Consider the following 26,872-nt stretch of genomic DNA (forward strand, 5'->3'; position numbering starts at 1 on the left):
CTTATTAGATCACTTGAGTGTAAATGGAAAGCAACTAAAAAGATAAGACTATCTTAAAAAATAATGTCAGGTCAGGTCAGGTTCCGGCTGCGACTTTTGAGAAGTAACAAGAACTTATCCAGTTTATTTATTATCTCTTTGTATGAGTGTACGCGCTAGTTAATTATCATGTTACATTATGCTTCGTCGTAGTCAATTTTTTGTTGAATTTTGTAGTGCTCCGATAAGAAATCGGATTAAAAATCCATGTCAACGTAATATAAAATAATAAATTAAACGATAACACTCTCGCACACATGTAGAAATATCGTTTGGTGAAACGTTGTAACGTTAATAAATCGTCATATTTGCTATAAGCTTGTAAACTAGTCACGAATTATGATTAGAACGAAAGGATGTCGACTAAGTATATTAGCACATTAAAGTGACGCGATGTAATGACATATTCTGTTAGAAGTTATGAGTTTTTAATAAATTGGTTTCACGAGAGTAATAAATGGCGCAACATGATATATCGATTGACATCGATTATCAAGTTGAAAGGGTTGCTGACAAAATTGATGAAATAGATTACGTAAGATACGTTTTCGGTACTAAAATGTACAAATAATAGGACTCCGTAATAAAGTGACATTTAATTTTTTTCTATATAATAAAGTGATATAATTTACTTATTTACTTTTTACATACACAAAAAGTTGATATTTTTTTTTATTAAGACATGTTTGCTGCGCGTAATTTTTTTAATAGGTTACGATTACAAGTACGTATATTATCTTATCGAGTATTTTAATTTACACGCACGCATTACAAGAATGTAATTCAAAGAACAACGCGCAGATGGTTTTCTTAAATGTTTCTTGTGCCACATCGTGCGTTAATTTTGTAGGCAAATAGACGGATAAAAAAAAACTATATGACTCATCTCCTTTTTTACGTTACGATTTAAACGCACTTTAAAGGCACAACGCTTATTCGCTGTTGGAAAATATTTTTCGTTTATCCCCTCTCCCCCTCCTTCGGCCTCGTTGTAATATCGCTTTTACCATCATCAATCCATTTGTGCAAGTGTTTCGCTACGCGACACGCAAAGCAAAATGCAACGAGAACGATTTCCGCTGTAATGACAAAATTGCGTCACTAACGAGGACGATCGATATGGCTTTTCTCGTCCTCGAGAAATATTCTTGAGCAATAATTATAATTATTATACTACGTCTATCAACATTAACATTGAGTATACGATAGTTACGACGCATCGATCATTATTTTACTTGATTATTGAGATTAATGATATTTACGTGATCATTTAATTGATCATATGTTGGAAGAAATATATTAAATGCAACGAAAGATCTCTCTTTTCAAAAGAATTCTGTTTTTTGAAACTTTATCAGAAATAATCGTTCTCAACGACGAAAATAAAAATTGATAGTTATATGTATATTGTCGATAAGGACTATTTTAAGCTTATATACATCTGGAATTCGAGGGTTACAAGTTGCCTCATAATTTTTCATGTCTTTACATATGCACGCGCGCGCGCGCGCACGCGCACACACACACACACACACACACACACAGACACACACACAGCTAAGAGATCGACGACGTAAGGTCGCCCAACAGAAATAATGGATTTTTTCGTTATTTTATACATTGTTTCTTTGTTTTTAAATCTTTATGTATGTCGCAAACATGTTTCAGCTATACATCGTCTAAATATTTATGTGTGCGCATTCCACGTTTTAATGTCAAGAACGTTGCTTCACGATCGATGCTGCGTTTAACCTTGATCCCCACCTTTCTCCATGGGGCACCACGTTGATACCCCGATTCCTCAAACTTTTCGTAAAAAGCGGAATTTCTTTTACATTGCATTCCTCCAGGTTTCCTTGATCATGTCCGCGGCCTTTTCGCCGATCATAAATATTCCCGCGTTCACATGGCCAGTGGGCATCGTCGGCATGATTGAAGCGTCCACTACTCTGAGTGCCTCGATCCCGTATACTCTTAGCTGCGGATCGACAACTGCATAAGTATCCGTCCGAGGTCCCATTTTGACGGTTCCTATCTCGTGATTCATCATAGACGGCAGGTGCTTGATGGCGCAACGCCAATAATCATCGGTAGCAAACTCAAACTGTCTACAGTCTGGTATCTTATAGTCGTGCACGCGACTGCCGTAGGCCTGAAAGGCTTTGGTTTTGGATATGTTAATGGCGTGCTTTACTCCCTCCAGAATGATCTCTAGATCGGCCGGGTGGCTGAAAAAGTTTGGATCCATTTTGGGTGGCTCGAATGGATCCTTGGATCGCAACGTGAGACGGCCGACGCTTCTGGGATATTGAACGATCGGCCAGATCGACCAGGCCTCCTGATTTTCGATCGGTTTATAGACGGCGTCGTACAGATCTTCTGAAATTCTCAGAGCCTTCTTCAAAATCTGACCGTTGTCCGAATGTAGAGAACCAGACACGAAGAGAAGCTCAACGTCCGGTCTCTCGTCAGGAGCGTATTTAGTTTTCATGAAAGCAATCGCCTCGGCACCTCCTGGAACTGTGAGCAGGCCGTCTTTATGCAGAAGGTACTCCAGGAGCAGGCTTGGATTAAGGAGCTTGTTCTGCAGCAGCGACACGCTCTGATTCACCATAAAAGTCAATCCCAGGAAACCGACATGCTCGTACATGCTGTAACCGACCTTGGAGTTTTGAATCACTGGGATGTTCAGTTCTTCAAGATGCTCCCTCGGTCCAATTCCCGACAGCATTAACAATTTCGCCGAGTCGATCGTACCGGCTGATAATAAAATTTCCTTCGAGCAGGTCACCTTCTTCCATACGTTGTTCTTGACGTACTCGACGCCGTAAGCGCGCTTGTTCGCGTCGATTAGTACTTTGGTCACTCTAGCACCGGTGATAATCTCCAAGTTCGGTCGATCGATTGACTCGAGATAGGCCTTGGCCGCGTCGCAACGCTTTCCATGAGCCATGTTTACCTGGATGTACGAGAAACCTATCTGATCTTGACCATTGTAGTCCACGATTTTATACCCCAACTCTTGTCCGGCATTTAGATACGCAGTCGCCAGCTTTGTATGATATGGCACATGTTCCACGCACAAGTAACCGTTTTCATCGTGATACGAGGAGTTCTTGATGCCTGAACATAGGAATACGACGTTTCGTCAGTGTGCAGCATCGGGTGGTCGCGGCTTGCTATGGTATATTTGTAAAATTAATCCAGTTTAACAGGAGACAGACTGCAATCTCGCTTGCACGCCGCATTGTACAGAGATAGGGCCAAAGCACATAACATGGCGTAGCGATATACGACGGTCGTAGTCCTCGACCTGACAAATCAAGATACGCCAAAGTTTGTGCGTTACTTACGTCCACGACTACGACTGTCATATGTGCTTTGGCCCATCATATTCTGCACGTTCTCTTTTAGCTTTCGGATTATTTTGTTTTTTTGACTAAATCAATCTGAAGTTTAAGCTTGAACAGTTTGAATAAAAAAAAGAGGACGGTATATCATTTGAATGTACAACGAGAGAAGCAAAGAAACGTATATTATTTTCTACAATTGTCACGAGAGAAATGTAATTTTATTGTCCTCTAAACTGGCAATAGAATTTAACAGTTAAATTTGCTTTTGTAAAGTTTATTGTATACAGAGTGTCCAATTTTAAGCGCGTACTTTTATCAACAGAATAATGAAATGAGTCAAGTGATGATGTAAAGAAAACGCAAAATTACTTTTCAAAAAAATTATTTGCAATTTACAATATGCACGTACATACCTTTTTGCATAAAAGTATTCAGCTACGGTTATCAAAAAATTAATAGCTAATTCACGAGATATTTTATATCTCACGTCAAAATATGTCAGAATTTAGTATAAAATATCTCGTAAACTATTGATTTTTGTTGATAAATTTATTTTTGATACTTTTACATGCAGAATATAATATAACTAGCAGACGTATATTGTGTAAAAAAAGCCATATAATACATTTGAAAGAGACCTTCGTGTTATCTTAAAAAATCGATTTTTTCGAAAATTGATTTTATAATTATTTGTCCCATTTATTGTCCCATTACTAATTTTTTTTATCCGAAACATTTTTTCTAAAATTGAAAACAAAAAATTTTGAGGGAGGGAGTTGAAACATCCTATATATTGTTTACATCACGTGGAAATTTTAATTAAAACTTTATCTTGAATTAAGATTTTGCCATAAACGTAACACTTGATTTTCTTTTTAATTAAAAAAAGACGTGCAACGTTTTGAATCATCTACGCAACATGTGCTGTCGCATGAAGCAAAGTTTCGTTTTTTAAATAACTAAATCGCCGAATGAGAAAAAATGGAGAATTCATTTGTTTATAGAGTGTCTCATATACGTACGTGTAAGAAATTTTGATAATCCATTGAATAGTCTGAAGAACGTAAGTGAAAAGAGAGAAGGGAGAAGAGAAATGTCGTATAAATACCTGGTACGTTAAATCTTTCACTTTTCTTAAAATATGGCAGAACGTCCGCGTAGGACCAACCCACGTTGCCCAAACTGGCCCATTTGTCGTAGTCAAATCTGTTCCCACGTGTATGGATCATGTAGTTCAAGATACTTGTACCACCCAAGGCTCTACCTCGCGGCCAAGCGCACTGACGATTTATCATTCCCAGGCAGGCATTCTTCTGAGGCTCCACGTTGTAACCCCAATTGTAATTGGTTAGTTGAAATACGCCGACGAGTATTGGAATTTGATTCAATAAGTTTGGCGCGTATCCCGCTTCCAGTAATAAAATTCTCCATCTCTTATTCTCCGATAGACGATTGGCTAACACAGACCCAGCCGATCCAGCTCCTACGACGATAAAGTCATACCTGATGGTGTCGCTTGTAAATCCGTGCTCTTTCTCAGGTGAGTGAACATAATTTTTGACGATGTTTAGGAGACTATGAGCGTTGCCGGTCACTATGATAATGATGACGGGCCACAGAATCCTCATATTGTACAAGGTTCTGTAAAACTATAATTTTAAACGCATTAACACCACACACACACGCCGCGACAGGAGAAAAAATTATTTTTTCACAGTGTTCTCCCCTCTAGGAATAAAAAATTACACTACCATATCTTTACGATGTACTATATACCGCGCGCACTTTTCGTTGTGACGAACGTCGATAACTTGTAACAATGCTTCATTAAGAGGGCATATACATACCTAAGAGTAAAAAAAAAAAGGTCATTTTCTGGAATTTTTTTTGAAAAATTATAAGAGTTTGATCGGATTGTGGTTTTTTGTAGTTAAAAATATACATGTTTTTAGAGAAAGTTAATTTTTTCATTGAAAAATTTCGCAAAATGACAGAGATATGGCGTCGTGAAGAGACAGCCTGAAAAAAATCACACAAAACTGTATCAGGTGTATACGTACCTTCATCAAAATTCAACAGAAACAAAAAATGAAATAGAATATTAAAATATATGTAACAATATCTTTCGCGTATCATAGCCGATCGATTTCAAAAATATCGATTTTTGACAAAATCAGTGGGCGTTTGAATTTAACGTAGCGATTTTTAAGACAAAAAAAATTTGTTCGTTTTTCGCCTCTTCTCCCTAAAAAAACTATGTCGTAAAAAAAAATCTATGATACGCGAGAGATAATTATATATGTATAGAATAACCACAAAAAAGTGCAGCAGCAAATCAGTTCGGCGGTGGTTTTCGAAATTTTTCTGATACCAGTTTGAAAAGTATCGTTTCGAGAAAAACGCGTTTCGATACCAACTCGAACACGGACAGCAAGATACTGACGAAGCACGCTGACGTTCTTCTTGGATAGCCGTTATGTTTAAAATATGCGACAGCGAATCGAATACAATACAAAAAAACACAGTATATAGATTCAAACAAAAAACCGAATGGACGGTGGGGGGCCATGGTTCTGTGAGCGGCGCGCGGTGCTGCGCTGCGACAGCGCACCAATGTACTGTCGGGACTATAACTTTGTCATTTCTCAGAATTTCTACCTGAACGTTGCACTAGACATTCTTGATATATTAAACTTTATCAACATATAAAAATCCAAAAATCTATTTTTTGGATCCTGCTAGGTGCGTATATGCCCTCTTAAGTGTATATGTATATACAGGAGCCCCGTTAACTCAATCTTTTTCTTTTCACGCGCGTATTGTTTTTTCCGCTATTCACTGGAATTTCGATCGTAAACTTAACGAATTTCTCTTAAATAATTCGCTACGACATACCGTTTATGTGAGATAGTAACGACGTACCGCGCGGGACGGTCGTTTTTCGTGTGTCGATCCTTCGTCGTCTTTATTCTCGCACGCTGTGCCGATCGTATCGGAATATTGGCTTCTATACGGAAAACTTCTCTGCGAAGTTCTGCGAACTTCTCTTCGAAAAGTTTCTCTGCCACTGGCCAACGGCGGCACACGACCGACCACTCTCCGTTTCAAGATCCACCAAAGAAATGTACTTTCTCGTTTAGCTCGTTCACGTAATACTTACCGGAGTAGAGTAATGTATTTGGACCGCAAGAACCCCTCCTCTCGACGTGTTACGTTTTAACATTGATACATGCTTTTAGCGATGTGTAGTTTATTGCTGATCCGGCAACCCACGTGCGTTATGCAATAATAAAGGAACGAATATCAGAAGCTTACAAATAAATGGAGATTGGAGAAAGTCTATATACCAGTCAACTTGTAGCCGATTCGAATATGTGACGATTTGCATTTATATTTTTCGTTTACGATTATGACGTGTCTATGTCTCTGTTCTAGTAACTATCTAAATTTAAATTCTGACAACATTTATTTCTGATAAAGATCCATTTTTAATTAATAAATAATTTATTATAATTTAAATAATTTATGTTATGTTTTGACATCCTTATATTTGGTTGCTGATCGAAACGTGGCCGTCTGTCGCACAGCTCTTCGTAGCCGTTACATATACATATTTCTGCTACTGTAACTCGATAACAGATTATAAGTCTGACAGTAAGCTTGTAAGAATGTATAGATTAGTAAAGTTGTATCAATATTTATTTTGTTAAACACGCGAAAAATTTACATTTAAGGATTTACCGCGCGTACTGTCGCAATATTGTGATTAAGATGACATCAAATTTGGAAACATTATTATAGTACCGGTACCATATATTTAAAATTTTTAGCTACTAACTTGCCTGTTTGAAAATATATATCTATTTGAAAGAGCTGTACACTGCTTAGTTAATATAAATTATTAATTTATCTCTTACTCAAATTAAAAATGGGTATAACGTTCGAAATATAGTATTAAGCAAACACGTTATCTCTCTTTTTTACGCATAATAATCTTCTGACAAGATTCTTAATAGTTTTAATTTTATATATGTATATATAATAAAAGCATTACTTCAAAAATCATTTATTTCCGTGTTATAAAGCATTCAATGTATTCTCTGTTTGTTTCACGAGTATGCTTTGTGTAACGTATTTACATGCGACGTTCGTATATGCGTCTTTCACGAGCTTCTAAGGTTGACGACGACGGAACATCGTCGAACTTTTGGAAGATCGTCCTCTTCTACGTAGACAAAAAATGTGGTTTATGCACAGGATGGTGCCCTTGCGCATTTTCTCATGATTGTCAGACAATATTTATGTAAGCACGTGTTTTCAAGAAAAGTAGATACGGTGGTCCGCAGTTACATGGCCACCTCTCTCACCGGATTTAAATCCGTTAGACTTTTATTTATGAGGACATTTGAAGAGCATGGTGTATGCCACATCAGTTGACACTTTGGATAAACTAGAACAGAAAATTGAAAACTCTTGTCAACAAATAAGAAATAAACCTGGAATTTTTTTATGTGTTCGATCTTTAATGAGAAAGTGCTGACGTGTGTTGAAATGAACGGAGAGCACAACGAACATTTGTTGTAAAAAAATGCTTTATGACTCTGAAATAAATAGTTTTTGGAATAATACTTACTACGTGTAAGACCTACCTTTTTGGTTTGTTTTCACGAGTACTACATACTCCTATGGTACCATCTTTTTTTTCAACACCCTTTATATACATATATATATCTATACATACGTACATAGATACAATATATATGTATATACATACATGTATATGTGCAAGCGTATGGCACAAATGTAACAGAATGGAAAGCGATTATTTTGCATTTTTTTAACATTCAAAGATTTCGCTGACGTACTTCAATTTCAATTTACGTGTATGAGGAATTTGAAAACATATACAAGTTTGAAAAGTTTTCTTACTAATGGAATAAATGATAGAAAATGGACGTGGGTACATCAAACGTTAAGAATTGTCCTTATCTTGTATATTCAAATAGGTTTTGTCATGGGACAATATTAATATGTGTTGGTGCGCGCGCGCGTGTGTGCGTGCAAGTTTCAATAAAATAATATCGTATATATCGCTGTTAACTTTGAACTTTTTGCATGATTGCAAAATCTTCTTTTAAAATATTCATCCACATAACGACTTTCGATATTTTGCCCCGAATTTCAACCGTGAAAACCGGTTGGGTCAGGGATATATATATATATATATATATATATATACCATTTATCTAATACTTAGACAACGGCTTGTGGCCAGTAGTTATTAAATGTACAGCAAATTACAAAAATATTCGTATTCTTTCAATTAATAATTTCAAACGATATAAATTTAACAAGTTGAATATAGCCAAAATATAAATTTTAATAGTCTTTCAGTGAATTAACAACGCATGAGAGTATTTGTTCTGAATCATGTATATATGTGTGTGTCAAAATATTTATAAATTTGATCTACCTCATCTTTCGTCTTGCTCAAAGTAATACTCGGTATATTAGCGGTGTCTCAACGTTAGAAATAATCAACGTCGAACGCAGACAATCAATACACGTTCCATTACAGAAAGATAATCTATTACGATCGTAACGAAAGAAAAAAAGATCTTGATTAAAAATCTCTAATAAATAAAGATGTATAAATGTGCAGAGTACGCACGATATGCAAGAAATACATTTTAATAGAAGTATGAGATTTTCTGGAAACGCGTGATATTCTTAGGATAAAGATAACGTAAATATACAGAAAAAAAGAATATTCTTGATTTGAAAATATATCTTCAACGTGGAAATCTTGAAATGAGATTATCGTGCGTTAAACAAAGAAAACTTGGTTGAATGAAGTCCGTATATAGTTCAATCAAGAAAAAAATGTTGAAATAAAAGGTTGAAATTCTTATAAGAAGATTATAGTGATCTTGCTTATTGTATACGAAAAAATCTATAATCTTTTATAAGAATTTCAACTTTTTATTTCAACATTTTTTTCTTGGTTGAATTATATATAATGACTTCAATCAAGCAAGTTTTTCTTCAAGCAAGTTCAGTCGCAGTATAATCTCATTTCAAGATTTCCACGTTGAAACTATAAAGATATTTTCAAATTAAGAACATCCTTTTTTTCTGTGTAGTCCGTATAGTGAACGAATACGTAGATATAAAGATTTTTTTTAACGCATTCTTACGTTATGCACGTAGTCGGAAGCGATATTGAATATTTATGTATGTACAACCGTATGTGTGAAAAGCAACAGTCGTAACATCTATTTGTATACATAATAATGCCCTTTGGCAAGATCTGCTTGACATAAATCTCACTTATAAGTATTTTTATAAGCAGAACGTAAGGGAGAAGATGAAGATTGTATTAAACTACAAAATAAATAAATTATGAAGGCAAACGTTTGTAACACGTTGGAATATCTCGGGAACAGAATATACAGAAAATCAAACTTGGTCGTCTTAGTTCTAAACTAACACGAAGTATGCTAGAGATTAAGTACTCTAAAAAGTATCATGAAATCTAAATCAAGTTTGCTTAAATAAATATTACGTGTTCGAACGATGCGTGATGGCGACTGGTTATAAAAGTATTTCCGTAATATCACGTTGCCGATAATTTATTTAAATTTTTACTTTTGTTATACACATTGCGAGAACTGTTTTAGTTTTCAATGAAGTCTTATATCGATCAAATGCTCTTATTGTTAATACAGTACCATCACATTCGTGACTTGTCCGCGTATCCCCATTCTTCCTTTATCATATCGGCCAGTTTCTCGGCAATCATATAAATAGGTACGTTGGTGTGGGCCGATATAATCTCGGGCATGATGGAACCATCTGCTACTCGTAGTCCTTGAATGCCAATCACCTGCGTTTTACATGACGTTGTATAAATTATATATGTAAGTAAATCGATATGTTTACGTGTGCGTGAACGTGTGTGCTTACATCACGCAGGAATATTCGTTGTAGATTTGGAAATGAGCACTCTATAGAGTACATCTTTCGCACGAAATAAATACCTTTAATTTAGGATCGACGACAGCGGTCGGGTCGTCTCTCGGTCCCATCTTACAAGTACCAGAATAGTGATAGATGGTAATAGACGCCGTCCTTATCGCGCATTCCCAATAAGCATAAGAATCATACTCGTAGTTTTCGCATCCGGGAAGAGTATCGTTCGACAATCGTGAACCAAACTTCTGCATCTCTTTCGTCCGACCGACGCTTATCGCAGCTTTAATGCCGGCAATCATTGTCTCGACATCTTTCGGATGGTCGAAATAATTCGGCACGATTTCGGGTTTAACGTTAATGTCATTGGCCACTAGTCTTATCCGACCACGACTTTTTGGCTTCAACAGCATCGGTAGTATGCTCCAGCCGTGATTACTGTTGTATTTGTGCCATATCTGACGCATTCGATCATTGAAACCCATTATAGTCGGAAAAATAATATCTCCTTTAAATCCACCACCGATAAATAACAGTTCGATGTCCGGTAAACCGTCACGTCTCTTTGGATGTTTGGTGTCGATGAAAGCGAGGGCTTCGCACGCACCTGGAACCGTGAGTGGTCCCGCGCGCTCTATCAGAAAGTCCTTTATATACGGAGAAGTGGGATTAATAATGTCGAATAGATTCAAAGATATCGGATCGTTCACTGTCCATGTTAATCCGCCAAAAGCTACGTGATCCATTAGATTTTCGCCAACCGGCGAGTCCCGGACGACGTTTATGCCGAGCTCGTTAAGATGCTTGGCCGGTCCGATGCCAGATAGCATCAGTAATTGAGGCGATCCGATGGAGCCCGCACACAAAATCACCTCTTTGTTGGCAAACACGCGGATAAGTCGATCATGTTTGACAAACTCAACGCCGATCGCCCGATTCGCGCGACGATCAATCAGCACTTTTCTCACCGTGCTCTCGCGTGTCACGTGAAGATTTCGGCGATTTTTCGCGGGGTGTAGGTAGGCTCTGTTGCTGCTCATACGGGTGCCATTCATAATCGTGCTCTGTACATACGAGAATCCTATCATATTTCTCCCGTTATAATCCAACAGCGGGTATCCGAGCTCCTTACCAGCTTCTAGGAAGGCCTCTGCCAATTGCGTGTGGAATAACGGATAAGAGATGTGCAACGGTCCTTTGGTTCCATGGTAGATAGCGTCCGACTGCAGCTCTGGGATATCGATTGTCTCCAGTTTTCTAAAGTATTCGAGAACGTTTTCGTAAGCCCAGCCCTCGTTTCCCATCTCAGCCCATCGGTCGTAATCCTCGGCGCCGCCTCTGGTTGCGATCATGTAGTTTAGCACGCTGCTGCCACCCATCACTTTCCCTCTAGGCCAGTTGCACCTGTTGTCGGCCATGCCGAGGCAGTATTTTTTCGACGATCTGGTCCGGTACTTCCAATTGATATCGTTGCTCAGCTGCAACATGTGAACGAGAATTGGGATGTCCATAAGCAAATTCTCGGTAGATCCAGCTTCGATCAGTAACACCTCGACCTGACGAATCTCGCTTAATCTCGCGGCTATCGTGGCGCCGGCCGTGCCGGCGCCAATTACCACGAAATCGTACGTGGCTCCGACGTGCGGTACCGTGTCCGGTATCTCTTGGCTCATGTAACGTTGGCCCTGCTGTAGGAAGTTTAGGGCCCCGACACCCAGCCCAAATATATTCGTCAACGCATGTCCGCTCACGTCGTCGCCATAAATACTGCGGTACCGTTTCGGCGTCGGTTGTCCGCCGCCCGACTGTAACGGAACGATTACAGCGACAGCACTGAGAAGGTAAAGGAGTCTCGATACCTTACCCGGCATATCCAAGTGGCAATTGGCTATTGAATGTGTCTCGCGAGTGGGGCGCGATAATAAAGAGCAGCATCTGGATGCATTCGTCTAGCATATATACCTACATTGAGGTCTATGTTTTACAAGTGTGTCACTGTATGCGTAAATATCTATTGCGCAAACAGACACAACGAACAACGAAAAGAATTATCCGTGCGATGTGAAGGACGCAACGCCATGATGAGAGATAAAAGGCGCTGCCAATTCCAAGAATTTGACTGCAAGAAGGAAAATGACACGTCTGAGCTTGCTTTTGCATTTCTGATGCACGTTCGATCTTCACGTAATGTTCGTTAATGCTTCCTCTTATTTATCGTAGCAATGCTTTTTGATAATGACATGTATTAAACGTTGCGTTTGTACTTAATGCGCGAACGAAGATAGATAAATCTGGTCTGTCGTTAATATAGGTCGTATCTATCTTGCGAACAGATTCGATACGAGATTGCCGTAAATTTGACATCGTAATATCTGTGCTCATAGGGCACGTAAGGAAAAAATAAAAACACTTGGTATATAAATCGATCACAAGCTTTCGAGAGCAAGCCTACTTGATCCGTTTACTCGTTATTGAGATCTCTCAACATCTCGGAGTACTCGCAACTCGTCGCGTCGCGTAAATGAGTCACGGTCGGTCTCGCTCCGCGCGTATTTGGCGCGAAACACTACCGTGTCTCCGTGATAGATTGCTAGATTTGCATTAGACGCGAAGACGCGAATTAAAATAATAATTTACCTCGATAATCTATATTTCTTGACCACGAGCGTTTCGTTTTAAGGATGGTCTGGAGCAGAGCACGGCAAAAGATACACTTTTCGGCCGATTTTCAGCTGCCTTCGCCTAGCGCCTTCCCCTTACCTCGCCGTCTCGCGCGCAGCCCACGAGTCGCTCGAGGCTCAGGAGCGTAAACATGTGTTTACACGTGCTTTCCACGTCACCCGTGAAATACTATTGTTGACGCGTTTTTTTTTAACTGGTATCCTTTGTAGTCTTAATCCATTGATGACTGAAGTGACTCTTTAACTACGTGAAGCAGAATTAAAGAAATAAACAAAAAATGAAGAAAATTTAGGTCAATTTTTGAGATCTTTTATAGACGAGAGCGGAAACATCGATTTGAATATTAAACGTATAGCAAGCCGCATAAGATGCGGTAAAGAATCGTCGCTTAAGAAAGAACACTTTTCATTTTTTATAAATTTTATTTTTGAAAATGAAGAACACGGCAGTAACTTTACGTTCAAGGAATACATTCATTTCGTAGATTGTCTCATAGAAGAATTCACGACGCGTTTTAGTTGTTTTGAAAAACTTGGAACCGAATTAATTCTTTTTGAGAATCTCCTTACAGCGCCAATCGAAGAACAACATCTTGATTTGCAGGATAAACTATGCGCGTTGCATAGTTTGTGATATATCTCTTAAAACACGCAAAGAAACCGGTGCTGATTCTTTCAAAATTTTAAACAACGCATTATTTATAATTTTGGCCAAAACTTGGTACGTTCGGCCTTCGGATTTATTCCATGTTTGGGTCCACATATTTATGTGACTTTTTTTTCAAAAATGAAATTTAGTAAAAATGAAAAGCATTTTTCTTTAAGTGACGAATCTTTACCGCGTCTTATGCGGCTCGCAACATCTAATATGAAAATAGATATGCTCGCTCTCGCCTGTAAAAGATCCCGAAAGGCGACCTAGATTGTCTTAATTCCTTTAATTTTGCTTCACGTAGAATCATTTCAGTCATCAGTGGATTAGGCCTACAGGGGATACCACTTAAAAAGAAACGCGTCAACAATAGTACTTCACGGGTGACATGGAAAGCTCGTGTAAACACATGTTTACGCTCCTGAGCCTCGAGCGACTCGTGGGCTGCGCGCGAGACGGCGAGGTAAGGGGAAGGCGTTAGGCGGAGCCAGCTGAAAATCGGCCAAAAAGTGCCGATTTTTTAATGCCGAGTTCTGGTCTGCGGAGACTGCACCGTTCCAATTAAAAACATCGATATTAATTTTCTAGGGAGAACCAAAGACAAAAAAATGTACATAAATAGTTACGGCAAATCTAACAGAATGTAAAAGACGTAATAGGTTTAGTGATTGTAAATAACTGTTACTTATACTTGTTTCCTTTCCTCCAAAAAATCTCAAATTTGACTTCTCGTGCTTATTCCGTATTTCGGCTTCTAAGAACTGTAGTGACGTACTAAGAGCAAGTGAACATGTTATTTTAAGAGAGAAGTATACGTTCCAAAGTTTTTGCAACACATAGGAAATCATCTTACCGGACAAATGTCATAATCGAAAAGAGAAAATGATAGTTTAGGTACGTTGAAGGTTTTCAGAAAACAGCAATTTTTTTTATTTTTAGTAATCGAATAGATTCGTTTTCTAATTTAATCTGAACTATATCAACGTGCGCTCGCGCACGTGTATATAATAATATCAATAATTTTCCGCAAGTTGTCGGGGTTGTTTTCGAATAATCTTTTTCATTATTTTTTATTTTTTCTTCGAAATTCAAAGTTTATTTCTTTCTCATTTATCTCTGAAAGCGAAAAAACATCTTTAATTTCAAACATTTTTTTGTCGCAACATTTCCAAGTAACCTTATCGCCAAATGGAATAAATGAATAAAGAAGCAATTTCATAACGGAGCAATATAGTACGGTCAAATGTACAGTAAGGTGCATTAATTTGCTGGGTCATAGTAGCTTGACTTTTTATCTGCGCAAAAGAATGCATGGTGAAATAAAAAGAGAGAACTAGTAACTTGTTATTCTTCTCGTTATACATTTTAATATTAACAAATTAATAAACAGCTATATACGAGTCAAGCGCGGTACGTGGTGCGTAAGTAAAGAAATTAAGTTACAGAAGTAACGACGTACAATGTACAATATATACAATATGTACAATATACATATACATATATTCTAACTTTTATAAACTGCGCGCCGATTATTTGTCGAATCTGAAACACAGCTATCGTTGGAACATTAATACCCTTCCCTCCTCGGAATTAAATAGACGCGATTTAATTATTTTAAAAAACTGTAAAGAATTTATTGCGAAAAATATTACCTCAGCCAGGATTACCTCGAACCTGGAACCTTCAACCTCCCTCATTTCGTGAAAGGCGTCGTTCCAATTCGACTACCGAGGCATGTGGTAATATTTTTTGCAATAACCGGTTAATACCTACGAGTTAAAAATGCATGTTTCAGCCTGCGTAAATTCAAATATGTCATTAGACTCGTGAAAATGTCAACAAATTAATAAACAGCTATACGAGTCAAGCGCGGTACGTGGTGCGCAAGTAAAGAAATTAATAGTTACAGAAGTATAACGACTTACAATGTATATAATTTACATATACATATATTCCAACTTTATAAACTGCGCGCCGATTATTTGTCGGACTTGAAACACAGCTATCGTTGGAACATTAGTCCGGAACGTTTAGTCCGACAAATAATCGGCGCGCAGTTTATGAAATTGGAATATATGTATATGTACATTATATACATTATATTATATTTTGTACGTCGTTACTTCTGTAACTATTAATTTCTTTGCGCACCACACGTACCGCGCTTGACTCGTAATAGCTGTTTATTAATTTGTTGACATTTTCACGAGTCTAATGACATATTTGCATTTTAATATTGCAATGAACCGTATTGATTATTAAAGACCTAGCAGCCACGAAGGCTACTATGACCCATCGACGTAATGCACCTTATACTGTAGCTACTGCGCGCATATATAGTATGCACGCAGTCAAAATTAATCCTGTATAATTGGCTCGTTAATAAACAACTATTACGTCAATTTCAAGCGAAAACAAGGCTAAATTCAAATCAACACAACCAAATTTATCGTAACTGTATGTGCGATACGTTTCGTTTTTTTCGAGACATTTACTGAAAATAAAATGTCTCGCTAGCATCTGATAACTCTCTTGTTGGTACATCACGTTCCTTATATAAACATTTTATCGCAACAGCAATGTAACTTGGATTGAACGTATACTTAAAGAATGAATCAAAAATTTATCTTACATCTTCTCTGAAATGTGATCGACATAATTTTTTTTTTTTTTTTATTTTTTTTAATAACAATATCAGCAACACGTACATCTGGATATCTCGACATTCGGAAAACTTGGTACGTCAGATGGATGATCGGTGTACGTATTCGCCATGGCATCATACACAAGTAACTCAAAATTTAGAGCACGTATTAGGCCGTCTCGTCAGATTATCGTAATACTCACTCGTGTTACGTTGATATACGTGATGAGCATTGCGATAATTTATTTTACCTCATTATATCTTGTTTGATGAAATAGTTTTGACCAACGTACTCACCATTCTATAAAAAATTACATATCAGCGAAGCTCGGTCGTATATTGAATAGTATCGAATCAAACTCTCGCTAAATATGTACATGTATGTATATTAAACTTTTATTTGTTTAAGACGTGATAAAACTATTTTACTACGTATTGTGTATGTCAACTAAAAATGTTTACATGTCCAACAAGTAAAAGAGGTGTAAAGCAGTGCGCAGATTAATCTTCAATTTTATCAAATGTTATTTATTTAGAACGTTTCGGCTCTATAGTTTTGGACCATCCTCAGCAACTGGGTATAAAATGGGTCTTGATTATTACGAAGCGTGCGTGAGAATCGTAGAAACAAAATAAATTTAAACATAAAGCGAGAGACTTGGCTCTCAATTATATAGTCCTGCACCTCCTTTACTCGTGGTTACTCTCTAAATCAGAGCTTTATATACACCAACTCAAAAATGTTGTTCGTTTCCTAAAAAATTTTCCTATTTTAGCTACCACTCTGTTATCAGACATTACGTATGAAATCTCCTTTTTTTTATCTTGTCTGAAACGTTGAGCAAGCATTAAAATCTTGTGCTTGATTTACGGCGATACGCTTATAAACGTATACGGCCAGACTTATTTCTCGTAATTTTATTAATCAATATCGTTTCGATCCGCGCGCGCGGGTTTTTGATTGCAAGCTCAAGCGACCGCGAAAGGTATACGCGAGTAACGAAAAAAGAAGAAGAAAAGTAAATGTCAACTTATATCTTTTGTGCTAACCGCATTATTTCGCGTTTGATTATACGAACGAATTTTCGATTTTTTAAACGTACGTCATGCATCTGTGTCGTAAATTATTTCGAAAATAATGAATGCGCGTTAAAATATCCGTACGATTATATATGTGTATACGAAAAGAACTTTTTACATCAACCTCGCATACATATACTATACAACAGTTATATATATACAAGAACTGTAAAGGAAAACATTTTCAGAAATGCCTTTTTAGGTAACACACAGTTACGTCAATTGAAATTGCGTATATAAATTGCGAGAAATAGTATTAGAATAACAATCACGTTTTCCGTTGAAAAAATTTAATTCTATCGGCAAGTTATCCACGAAGTTACATTACACAATCGCCGCCGCATCAATATATCTGTTTATGTGTAGCTTTATGATTTATAATTTATACATGATTGCAACGTTCGAGGAATAAAAAAAAGAAAGGTTATAACAGAAGAATAGAAGAACTTTATTTATTTTACAAACGTACAATTTACAACGCGAAACGCAATTCTTAACAATTCTTATAGTTGCTCACTTAATCTTTAGATTAATTTAACGTGTGACTATATAATAGGCAACAAAGTAACAAGTAGCAACGTGTAATCTCACTCAAAGAATCACGACGAAGAATTATCAGTTATATTTTCTCTCGTAATATTATAAAAGTATACATTAATATACATGCGTTTAGGTAATGAAACTTACAAGTTGACTTATTCAATGCTATAGAAAACGCTAGAGTCATCATATGGCACGTTGAAGGAAATCGAGAAACTTTAATAATGTTGCACCTGAGAAATGTACGCGACACATTTAATCGTTTTTATGTTTTACCTCGTGACTGTTTACTCTGAACTGGCCTAGTTTTATTATTACGTGCAAGTTCCATTTTTCTCGCCGATTATATCGATCTTTCTTATATCATCCTTGCTTCAATTTTTTTTTAAATTACGTTTTTACACGATAAACATATCTACTGTTATTAAACGGACTTAAGGAATATGTAAAATATCATCGGATCATTGTGCATTTCTGCACAATGATCTATTAATATCAAACTTATCAAGTAGGTTTCCCGTGTAGTCCTATAATTATACAATTTTAGATAATCAAGACTAGCTCTTAATATACTGCTTACATACCGTATAGCTAGCTTTTATTGCGCCGTACATATAATAATGTGCGCATGGAATACGTATGAATTATTTATCGAGAGACATGCGCATGAAATTAGAAGAGCAAACATATTATTGGTCGATATATCGGTTAGTTAGTTGATTGGGGTTAGACACGTCAATCTCGTAACACATCGCACGTAAATAATATTACAGCTTAAAATTTTGGAACGTCTTTGTAAACTTTCTCTCTTTCGTTTAGAAATAATACGCGCTTCTGCGCGATACGCTTTTCGCGAAACAAATCTGATGCAAACAAGTCGACGCGGTATTATAATCCAAATCGCTTTTTTCTCAGCCCCTTTTGCGCTCGCACCTATTATACTTTCGCGCGTAGCTGCCGACGATGGTCGGCCGACCAATCTTGCTTAATGAGATCAGCACCTTTCTCGCCGATCATAATGATAGGAGCGTTTGTGTTGCCGCTGCATATCGTTGGCATGATGGACGCGTCGATAACTCGAAGACCCGCGACACCATAAACGCGCAATCTCGGATCCACTACAGCGGTGGGATCGCTAGGCGGTCCCATCTTGGCGGTGCCTACGGGGTGGTAGATTGTCATAGAGATGTGTCGAATGTGACACTCCCAGTAGGCGTCGGTACCGAATTTGAGGTGTCTGCATCCCGGCAGCTTGACGCGATGAATTCTCGAGCCAAATTGTTTAAAGACCTTCGCCTCGCTTACTTTGATTGCAAGTTTTGCACCTTCCACCAGAATAGCAATGTCCATGGGATCGGAAAAGTAATTCGCGTTGATGATAGGATTGTGAAAAGGATTGGCGCTTCTCAAGCGTATAGTACCGCGAGACTTGGGCCTCAGTAGAAGAGGCATGATGGTCCAGGCGTCTCGATTGCTAATCGGCCTGTAGACGGTGTTGTACACTTCATCCGTCAGTCCTAAAACTTGACGAACTTGCGCCCCTGCGTCGGAATTAATGGAGGCTGGCGCCATGTGGAATTGCACATCCGGATAATCGATAGAGCGATTGGCATACTTGGTATTTACGAAGGCATAACCTTCAACGCCACCCAAAGTCGTCATGGGGCCTCTGCCGTTAACTACGTAGTGCATCATCATCGGGACCGCCTGAAAACGATCTTGAACTATGGCGACCGGCTTATCGATCAAGAAAGTCAGACCGCCCATGCCTATATGATCCTGAAGATTGTCGCCGACTTGAAGATCTTTGATAACAGGAATACCAACGTGTTGTAGATGCTTCTTCGGTCCGATCCCCGAGAGCATCAAAATCTGAGGGCTGTTGATGGCACCCGCTGATAATATCACCTCCTTGCGCGCTTTCACTATCTGTCTGCGACCGTTCCTGACAAACTCGACGCCAGTCGCTCGCATAGTCAATGGATCGATCACGATTCTCGTCACGTGGCTGTTCATAGCTGTATGAATGTTCTTACGTAATCGTACAGGCCGTAGGAAAGCTTTCGCGGTGGAGCATCTGCTTCCCCTGCGAATAGTTCCTTGCGCGATCATAAAACCCGTCTGCCTTTCGCCATTTATGTCCCTGTTCTCGTATCCCATTTCAACGCCGGCTTGTACAAAAGCGACCACCAAGGGTGTCTTCCACGGCGACTCCTGAACCGTTAGATAACCGCCGGTCGCGTGATAAGGACTCCTCCGCAGGTATGGATTCCTATTGTCTTCCGACTTTTTGAAGTAGTAGAGAACTTGATCGTATCCCCAGCCGGGATTACCCAGCGACTCCCAATGATCGTAGTCGTGTTTATTACCGCGCACGTACAACATGTAGTTAAGAACGCTGCTTCCCCCCAAAACCTTACCACGAGGCCAATTGCATCGGCCGCCCTTCATAGCCAAGCAAGCCTTACCCGTAGCCTCGATCTTGTACTTCCAATCTAACTTGGTCAACTGTAGGTACGCGGCCAAAGACGGCACGTCTGTAATCTCGTTCTCGTCTGGTCCGGCCTCTAACAACAGAACGTTCCAGTCTGGTATCTCCGAGAGTCGACTGGTAATTACCGCTCCAGCCGATCCACCCCCGATCACGATGAAATCATACGCGGAGTAGAGAGGATATTTGTCGACGAGTCGACTCTCGGGGTCCAACTGATCGTAACGATAATAAGAGAGACCCGCGATTAACAATGGTACGAGCCATAAACCTGTACCCATCAAGCCGATAGCGCCCTTTAAAGCCGACGTTACCACTATCGCGCTGAAAACCATTCCGGCGAGAAACGACGTCCACCCTCAGAATTTCTAGTATTTTGTAGTTTAATCTTTCTCCCTGTCTCACATTGAGCTTTCTCGTGCTTGTCGTACGGGGATGCTTCGTGTAATGGTAGTTCTATGCCTTTATAATCTTTTCAGTCTCACGAACATTGAAGGACACGTCGCCGTTTATACCTTTCATGACGCTTCCATTGATTTCGATAGATTGCTTCCATACTGCCTTGTCCTGTAATAATAATAATAATACGGATGATAATAACAACGACAACAACACAACAACAACAATACGAATACGTGTAACACGGACGATGATGATTCCGACGACGTTAATAATAAAAGAGATTGATTGTCAAGTTATTAAGTAGAACGTGAATGAGAAAGCTAGCACTGAATATAATAGTAAATATCATATCAGGCAACGCACGTTAATGCTTTTCTCAAAATTTGATTCCAATCTTGATTTTTTCGTATATTGTAAAGATGAGAACAACGTCGTTTTAAATTTGTTTAATTATTTTTTAACGTGCACAGGTCAGAAAGGTCTAGAATCGCCAACCGTTATTATTTGTGCAAAAAAATTTATCGAACGTCGTTGAATAATATAATTAACTTTGCTCGTAGCGACACATTGTAGAAATAGCTATATGTTTCTGATCGCAAAAGGAAGAGCGCGGATATCGCGCGACGTGAAACAAGGAAATGCTGAAGTCTCAACGAATTAAAGACGATCGTACCCTATCAAAGCGCAGTAGCGTTTAATTTAATAAGTAGCACTTCAATAGCCACACAACACAAGCTTCAATCTACGTGTAAATTAAATGAGTAAACGGCGCACAAAGTGCCTCGTTATACCTGATGCGGGTTATGTCCTGATCCGCCGGAAGAACGAGATGGTGATCTCATAACGGGAAAGGAGAAAGTGTTTTACCGACGTAAACCTCTGACTCGTTTCTTTTTACGAAACGACTCGTGGAGTTACGTTATGCGCTCTCTCCCTCCCTGCCTCCCTCTCTCTCTCTCTCTCTCTCTCTTTCTCTCTCTCTCTCTCTCTCTTTCACGAGCGCGCACGCGCACACATACACACACATACACAAACCTTTTTCATTGTCCTTATTTAGCTTCACATTAAATATTTTATTAAATATATCGGTTTAAAAAAACACGCGCTTTTTTTGTTCACAAAAACGTCTCCGATTTAACGTTAATTATATAGATGTCAGGTCTATTAACTCTTATATCTTAGTAGTGCGAGAGGATTCTTGCAAGAAGCGAAACGTGAAATCGCAAATACGTCTGTGGTCTATCAACATTTGTCGGCAAGAACCAAACGACAGGAATTTCTATTTAAGATTGCCAATCTCAAATAAATTTCTCCAAATATGTAGAAACGCAAAGACGCAAGTAATATTTGGAAAATTAGAGAATAGACTATCAGCTTTGAGAGAGAGAGAGAGAGAAAGAGAGAGAAAGAGAGAGAGAGAAAGAGAGAGAGAGAGTTGGAGAGAGAGAGAGAGAGAGAGAAAGAGAGAGAGAGAGAGAGAGAGAGAGAGAGAGAGAGAGAGAGAGAGAGAGAGAGAGAGAGAGATTTTTAATGTATACCATTTATAAACCAATTAAGATTACATGAAATATAGCGTGCACCACGTACCTGTAATCGCCAAGATAATTCCAATTTTGTAACTTTCACAACTTCCGGCGAGCAATTTCTATTTTCTAGTTTCGTGTATTATAATTTTCTCAAAAATCTCTTCTTCCAAAGACTTCCTTATTGGCGCACAATGATGAGAATAAATAGTGCTTTGTGGAGTACTATGCACGGGAGCATTAATGTTATTCGGTGCGTGCGCACTCAGCAATTCAATGTCTCTGTAATATTTGAGAAATGAGTATTTTTTTGCTTATACAGTTTATCTACTTTATTTTGTCGAAAGAATTGGTAATGTATATTGCGCGCGAAGCCTTTTTGCGAATGCAAACTCACCGCAGGCGGCATAAATGCTCTCGATTGTACGATTGTAAATTTTGAGAACTGCCATTTTCCAACGTGTAAAATGCATTAAAGCGATTTTATGATATTATTGAGTCGTTCCGAATAATAAGAAAAAATGAACGTGTGAAAGGTACGAGAAAGAGGAGAACACGCTCGGCAGATTTCATGTATTACGCACGCGGAAAGCGACGCGGAAGCTGGCTTTACTTTTCCTGAAATCGCTCGTTAGATCTCGGACATCGTTACGGAAATACAGACGTGTTAAAATTGTAACTGATAATATTGTAAATAATCTCAAATAGCAGATACATTTACCGTACCGTGCGATATTGAACTATATTTGAAATAATTCGTTGTTTTAATTTAAGAGGCAACGGCGCACATATGCATTCATGCAAATAATAACGTTATTGATGCTGGCATATACCATTTATGCACACATATTTGTATGTATTATATGTATGTGTATGCCATGCATATACATTAATTTCAAGTGGAAATAATAAACGCGCGTCTTATAAAAAATGTTATGGTGCAGTAGTTTTCAAGACGTCGAAAATTGAAAAGCATAAAGGAAAGTCACTATTCGGTGAAAATTTTCCAATATTTGCCACGAACGACGTTATATTGAAGGAGCACAACGTTGTAACGTACGCGATAATCTTTAGTAGATAATTTGTAGATAACTCAAATACTTGTGCGGAAACTGTGGAACGAATACTTTTTATGGTCTTATTGTCGATCACGCACGGTTTAAACATTTCTTGCGCGTTTGCGGGATACGTACTTCCGACACGTGGAATGTTACATAAATTTCTTTTTATCATGAAAGATGCAAGAGGCGAAAAAGTTGATTACGAACAAAAAAAATAAGAGGATACATCGCTAATACGAACGTGAAACATACGAGATGTAATTAATAAATTATAGTGTACGCGCGTGTTGAGAATGTAAATTTTCTTTATTTTAAAAAATATAAAAAAATGTAAGCAGTTAAAAGCATAAAATAATCTTGTTTTATTACTTACGTCGTGTTTGAGAGAAATTTGTTTAAAAACAAATATAATCAAAATATACGTTTATATTGAATTTGTATCAGTTAGGATCTACTTCCTTGTCGTAATTACTTAAGGACGTGAAATGTCATTTTTCAACGCGAGTCTCTAACGCTGCGGAAGACGTAATGGTTTTAATGTCAATGTATTTATGATAGTATTATTTCAAGAAATCAGTTCGAAATAAGTCGAGATAACTAACAACGGTATTGGCTATATTAGTGCTATTACGATACCGATACTCATACTACGCACATCGCGTAGAAACGTTTAAAGATTAAAGACCCCCACGCCGGGTTATCGATCAACGCCGAATTCATGCAAATACCACGGCATAGACGCACTAGATAGGCACACTATTTTTTATATTCAGTTATTACATTAAGTTATACGTTATAACTTATGTTATACATCGTTATAAGTTGGCATTGATCTCTCGATGTTTGCGACGCAACGAAAACGTTTTTTCATCTCTGTCAGAAGTTTTCTATCACGGACAAGAAATCGTATCATCGGAAGTTTTTTTTATCGCGGAACAGTACGGTTTCTTTTTTTTCCAATCTGAGGTCGATCGAAACCGGTTAATGATTTTTCCATTTGCACTGCTGTAGCAATGCTATGAGCATTTGCTGATGCTGTAGTTTACCGGGAATTTATCAAGGGCGCGTTGTGCGTCATAAAGTCATAAAGAATTAATATCGTTTGCAATATTTCCATTCTCTATTGTATTCTCGTATAATCAACTTCATTGAATTTATTATTGTGTAGAGCAAGTTTTTATAACAGTCTTTGCGTAATAATGATCCCTAAACAGAAGCATTATACACGTTACATATACAAGAACACTATTTTTAGCGCAAAAATTGTACTTTTCACTGTTATTTTCTTGACGTGTCAATGATACGTCTCCCACGATTCGATCAAGATTACACTTTGTCACTGCCCGATAAGTAAATACACATCGTTGAGAGAGGGATACGTATTTCAAGTATTTTCCACACGTAAGAAAGATTGTAGAACTCGTCAACGACTCCCGGAGCGTGTCGATTGTATCACGAGAACCGTTCGCGATAAAAGTTCTGTTATTGCCAAAATTCCATTACCAGAAGAATTCTCTGGGTATTGGAAGCTCGTCGCCGGGTGACGCGACGATGGTCGAGTGTCCGCTATGGAGTCGGTAATGATAGTCGGAAGGAGCGGTACAGTACTGCACCGATATACCTCCATCCATTTCACTCTCACCGTCCTTGTCGTTCCCATTTATGCCTAGTCTTCTTCTTGTCTTTCCCGAATGCTCTGGCAGTGAAAGTATTCTCTTCCTGTGATTACGTACATGCACCCACCTATCTGCCTACCTGTCTGCTTCCCTACCTACCTACCTACCTACCTACCTGGCTACCTATCTACCTAACCCACCCTAGCCAGCAACAGTGTAATAACCGAATGGCACTTGCACGAACGTTGCTGTTTCTTGTACATCCGCGAAAAAATGATACAGTCTCAACGAGGATCAACGAGGAGAATGACCGGGGGTTTGCTTTTATATTGAAAAAGCGATAGCCTATTTTACCCTACCGAGATAAACCGCACGAAGCGCGGTGCACATTGTTATTTATACAGGGTGTCTCCAAATTAAATGTCAAAATTCTGGAGCGTATAGGGGACTTATTTATTACTTATTTTTATACATGTTGTACTTCTTTAATGAAAATATATTGTTAAAAATGGCCTCTTTTGCAGTAATGCAAGCATTGCATCTAGCATTGACAGCTCGTGTTGCAGTTCGACACTATTCTAGTGAAATTTGGTGAACTGCAACCACGATTCGGTCTTCTAACTGCGAACGCTCTCTTGAGTCGACTGGCAACGAATAAACTCTTGCTTTAGAGCTTCTCACACGAAGAAATCCATGATGGGTTTATTCGTGTGAGGAGCTCTGTACATAATAAATGTACCCTGTACATAAAACTATAATGGAAAACTTTGCAACGCAAAATTTCCATTTTCAACGAATCGATTAAAACTATACGCGCTTATATCGTTATCGCTAAGATCACTTATTATTTGCATGATAATTCAAATACCACGTTATTGCGGTCACACGTAATATGCCAATTACGACGTCAATCTATTTATATTGTTATCGAAACGCGTCATTAATGAGTGATTTGATGAGTACGTTGTTGACGTTTTGTTTTAAATATTTGTTTCGCAATGTATAGCGAAATAATCAACGCGTTATGTTTAATTTTATCGCGATAGCAAATTTGTTTTTTCTATTATAGTTTTTCTTTCATATTTCATCGACGAAGTAAAATGGGTTTAAACCTTCTTTTGAAGAAGGAAACAGGAGAGAAGAAAAAGAATCTTACCGTTTACCGTACAAAATATCGTTAAGAGGAGCACGCGCTTAGACTTGCGTCAGTTGGATAGCATAGACGTCAATAAATAGGATACGATAAAAATAGCACGTGACTTTAACAAGGGTCAGACTTGATATCATCAAACTTGATATTAAACGAGTAGATTAAATCGGAATGCCGCACGCAAAATAAACAAATTATATCGATATATATAATATAGAATTTTGGAAATACACATCTCGTATTTCCAAAAGTTTGTATTTTTACTTTTCAGCGGTACGAAGCTACTAGTGTTTGATTAAAATTTGCACATAGGAAAGTTTGTCCCAACTCCATGTAATATGTTTCTCAGGAACACACCTTTCTTCTCTCGTCTACACTTTCTTTCGTTAGTTATATCTTACGCAAGCTATTTTCGCGCATAAAGTTAACAGACTAAAGTCTGATGTAAATACGACGGCAGTCGGTTATATACTTTCACTCTCTTGGTAGTCCACCACTTTTCGTATACGCACTGAATAATATTTTGTATACGCTTGAACACATTGGAAAGAAAGATCCACTTAATGCACCGGATATCGATTTAACGATATAACGGAGACGTCGAGAGAGAGAGAGAGAGAGAGAGAGAGAGAGAGAGAGAGAGAGAGAGAGAGAGAGAGAGAGAGAGA

General features: G+C 38.2%; 4 protein-coding genes across 17 annotated transcripts in view; 1 reads left to right on the forward strand and 3 right to left on the reverse strand.

Moving 5' to 3' along the window:
* Positions 1–26,872, forward strand: part of LOC112453312 (flotillin-2) — a 72,320-nt gene that overhangs the window by 933 nt on the left and 44,515 nt on the right. Inside the window, exon 1 of one of the 4 annotated variants that reach the window (XM_025013985.1) lies at positions 4,868–4,932. The exons of the other annotated variants lie outside the window; for them this stretch is intronic. Coding sequence (XP_024869753.1) covers positions 4,899–4,932 — 34 coding nt within the window. The 5' untranslated portion in view covers positions 4,868–4,898. Of the gene's footprint in view, positions 1–4,867; positions 4,933–26,872 lie in introns of those variants that run through there. 4 annotated transcript variants of the gene reach the window in all.
* Positions 699–6,970, reverse strand: LOC112453306 (glucose dehydrogenase [FAD, quinone]-like). 5 transcript variants are annotated; one of them, XM_025013959.1, is made up of 4 exons: positions 5,453–6,253; positions 5,144–5,239; positions 4,501–5,041; positions 699–3,162 (listed from the first exon to the last, which is right to left on the reverse strand). In XM_025013959.1, the coding sequence occupies exons 1-4, from the start codon at positions 5,456–5,458 to the stop codon at positions 1,871–1,873; spliced, it is 1,935 nt and encodes a 644-aa protein (XP_024869727.1). In that variant the 5' UTR covers positions 5,459–6,253; the 3' UTR covers positions 699–1,870. The 5 variants fall into 5 exon arrangements, with proteins under 5 accessions (XP_024869727.1, XP_024869728.1, XP_024869732.1 ...); XM_025013960.1 differs by having other exon boundaries at positions 5,706–6,252; XM_025013964.1 differs by lacking the exons at positions 5,144–5,239; positions 5,453–6,253 and adding an exon at positions 6,315–6,970.
* Positions 7,443–13,072, reverse strand: LOC112453304 (glucose dehydrogenase [FAD, quinone]-like). The gene is made up of 4 exons (XM_025013956.1): positions 13,002–13,072; positions 10,433–12,483; positions 10,124–10,278; positions 7,443–7,842 (listed from the first exon to the last, which is right to left on the reverse strand). Exons 2-3 carry the CDS (start codon positions 12,233–12,235, stop codon positions 10,126–10,128), a joined length of 1,956 nt encoding a protein of 651 aa, XP_024869724.1. The 5' UTR covers positions 12,236–12,483; positions 13,002–13,072; the 3' UTR covers positions 7,443–7,842; positions 10,124–10,125.
* Positions 17,884–25,325, reverse strand: LOC112453309 (glucose dehydrogenase [FAD, quinone]). 7 transcript variants are annotated; one of them, XM_025013970.1, is made up of 3 exons: positions 24,942–25,325; positions 22,442–22,659; positions 17,884–21,019 (listed from the first exon to the last, which is right to left on the reverse strand). In XM_025013970.1, exon 3 carries the CDS (start codon positions 20,785–20,787, stop codon positions 18,898–18,900), a length of 1,890 nt encoding a protein of 629 aa, XP_024869738.1. In that variant the 5' UTR covers positions 20,788–21,019; positions 22,442–22,659; positions 24,942–25,325; the 3' UTR covers positions 17,884–18,897. The 7 variants fall into 7 exon arrangements, with proteins under 7 accessions (XP_024869738.1, XP_024869737.1, XP_024869741.1 ...); XM_025013969.1 differs by having other exon boundaries at positions 23,812–25,325; XM_025013973.1 differs by having other exon boundaries at positions 22,435–22,659; positions 23,812–25,325.

This window comes from Temnothorax curvispinosus, unplaced genomic scaffold (genome assembly GCF_003070985.1).
Source record: "Temnothorax curvispinosus isolate PA1 unplaced genomic scaffold, ASM307098v1 QBEX01004246.1, whole genome shotgun sequence".
Classification (NCBI taxonomy): Eukaryota; Metazoa; Arthropoda; class Insecta; order Hymenoptera; family Formicidae; genus Temnothorax; species Temnothorax curvispinosus.

Excerpts from the sequence above, each read along its gene's own strand:
- LOC112453306 (XM_025013959.1), bottom strand. Across the intron at positions 5,042-5,143 it reads TAGTACATCGTAAAGATATG|TTTTACAGAACCTTGTACAA; the intron begins GTAGTGTAATTT and ends TTAAAATTATAG. Across the intron at positions 3,163-4,500 it reads TGAAAGATTTAACGTACCAG|GCATCAAGAACTCCTCGTAT; the intron begins GTATTTATACGA and ends TCCTATGTTCAG.
- LOC112453304 (XM_025013956.1), bottom strand. The coding sequence starts at position 12,235 with ATGCCGGGTAAGGTATCGAGACTCCTTTACCTTCTCAGTGCTGTCGCT. Across the intron at positions 10,279-10,432 it reads TCGTCGATCCTAAATTAAAG|GTGATTGGCATTCAAGGACT; the intron begins GTATTTATTTCG and ends TGTAAAACGCAG.
- LOC112453309 (XM_025013974.1), bottom strand. The coding sequence starts at position 20,787 with ATGGTTTTCAGCGCGATAGTGGTAACGTCGGCTTTAAAGGGCGCTATC.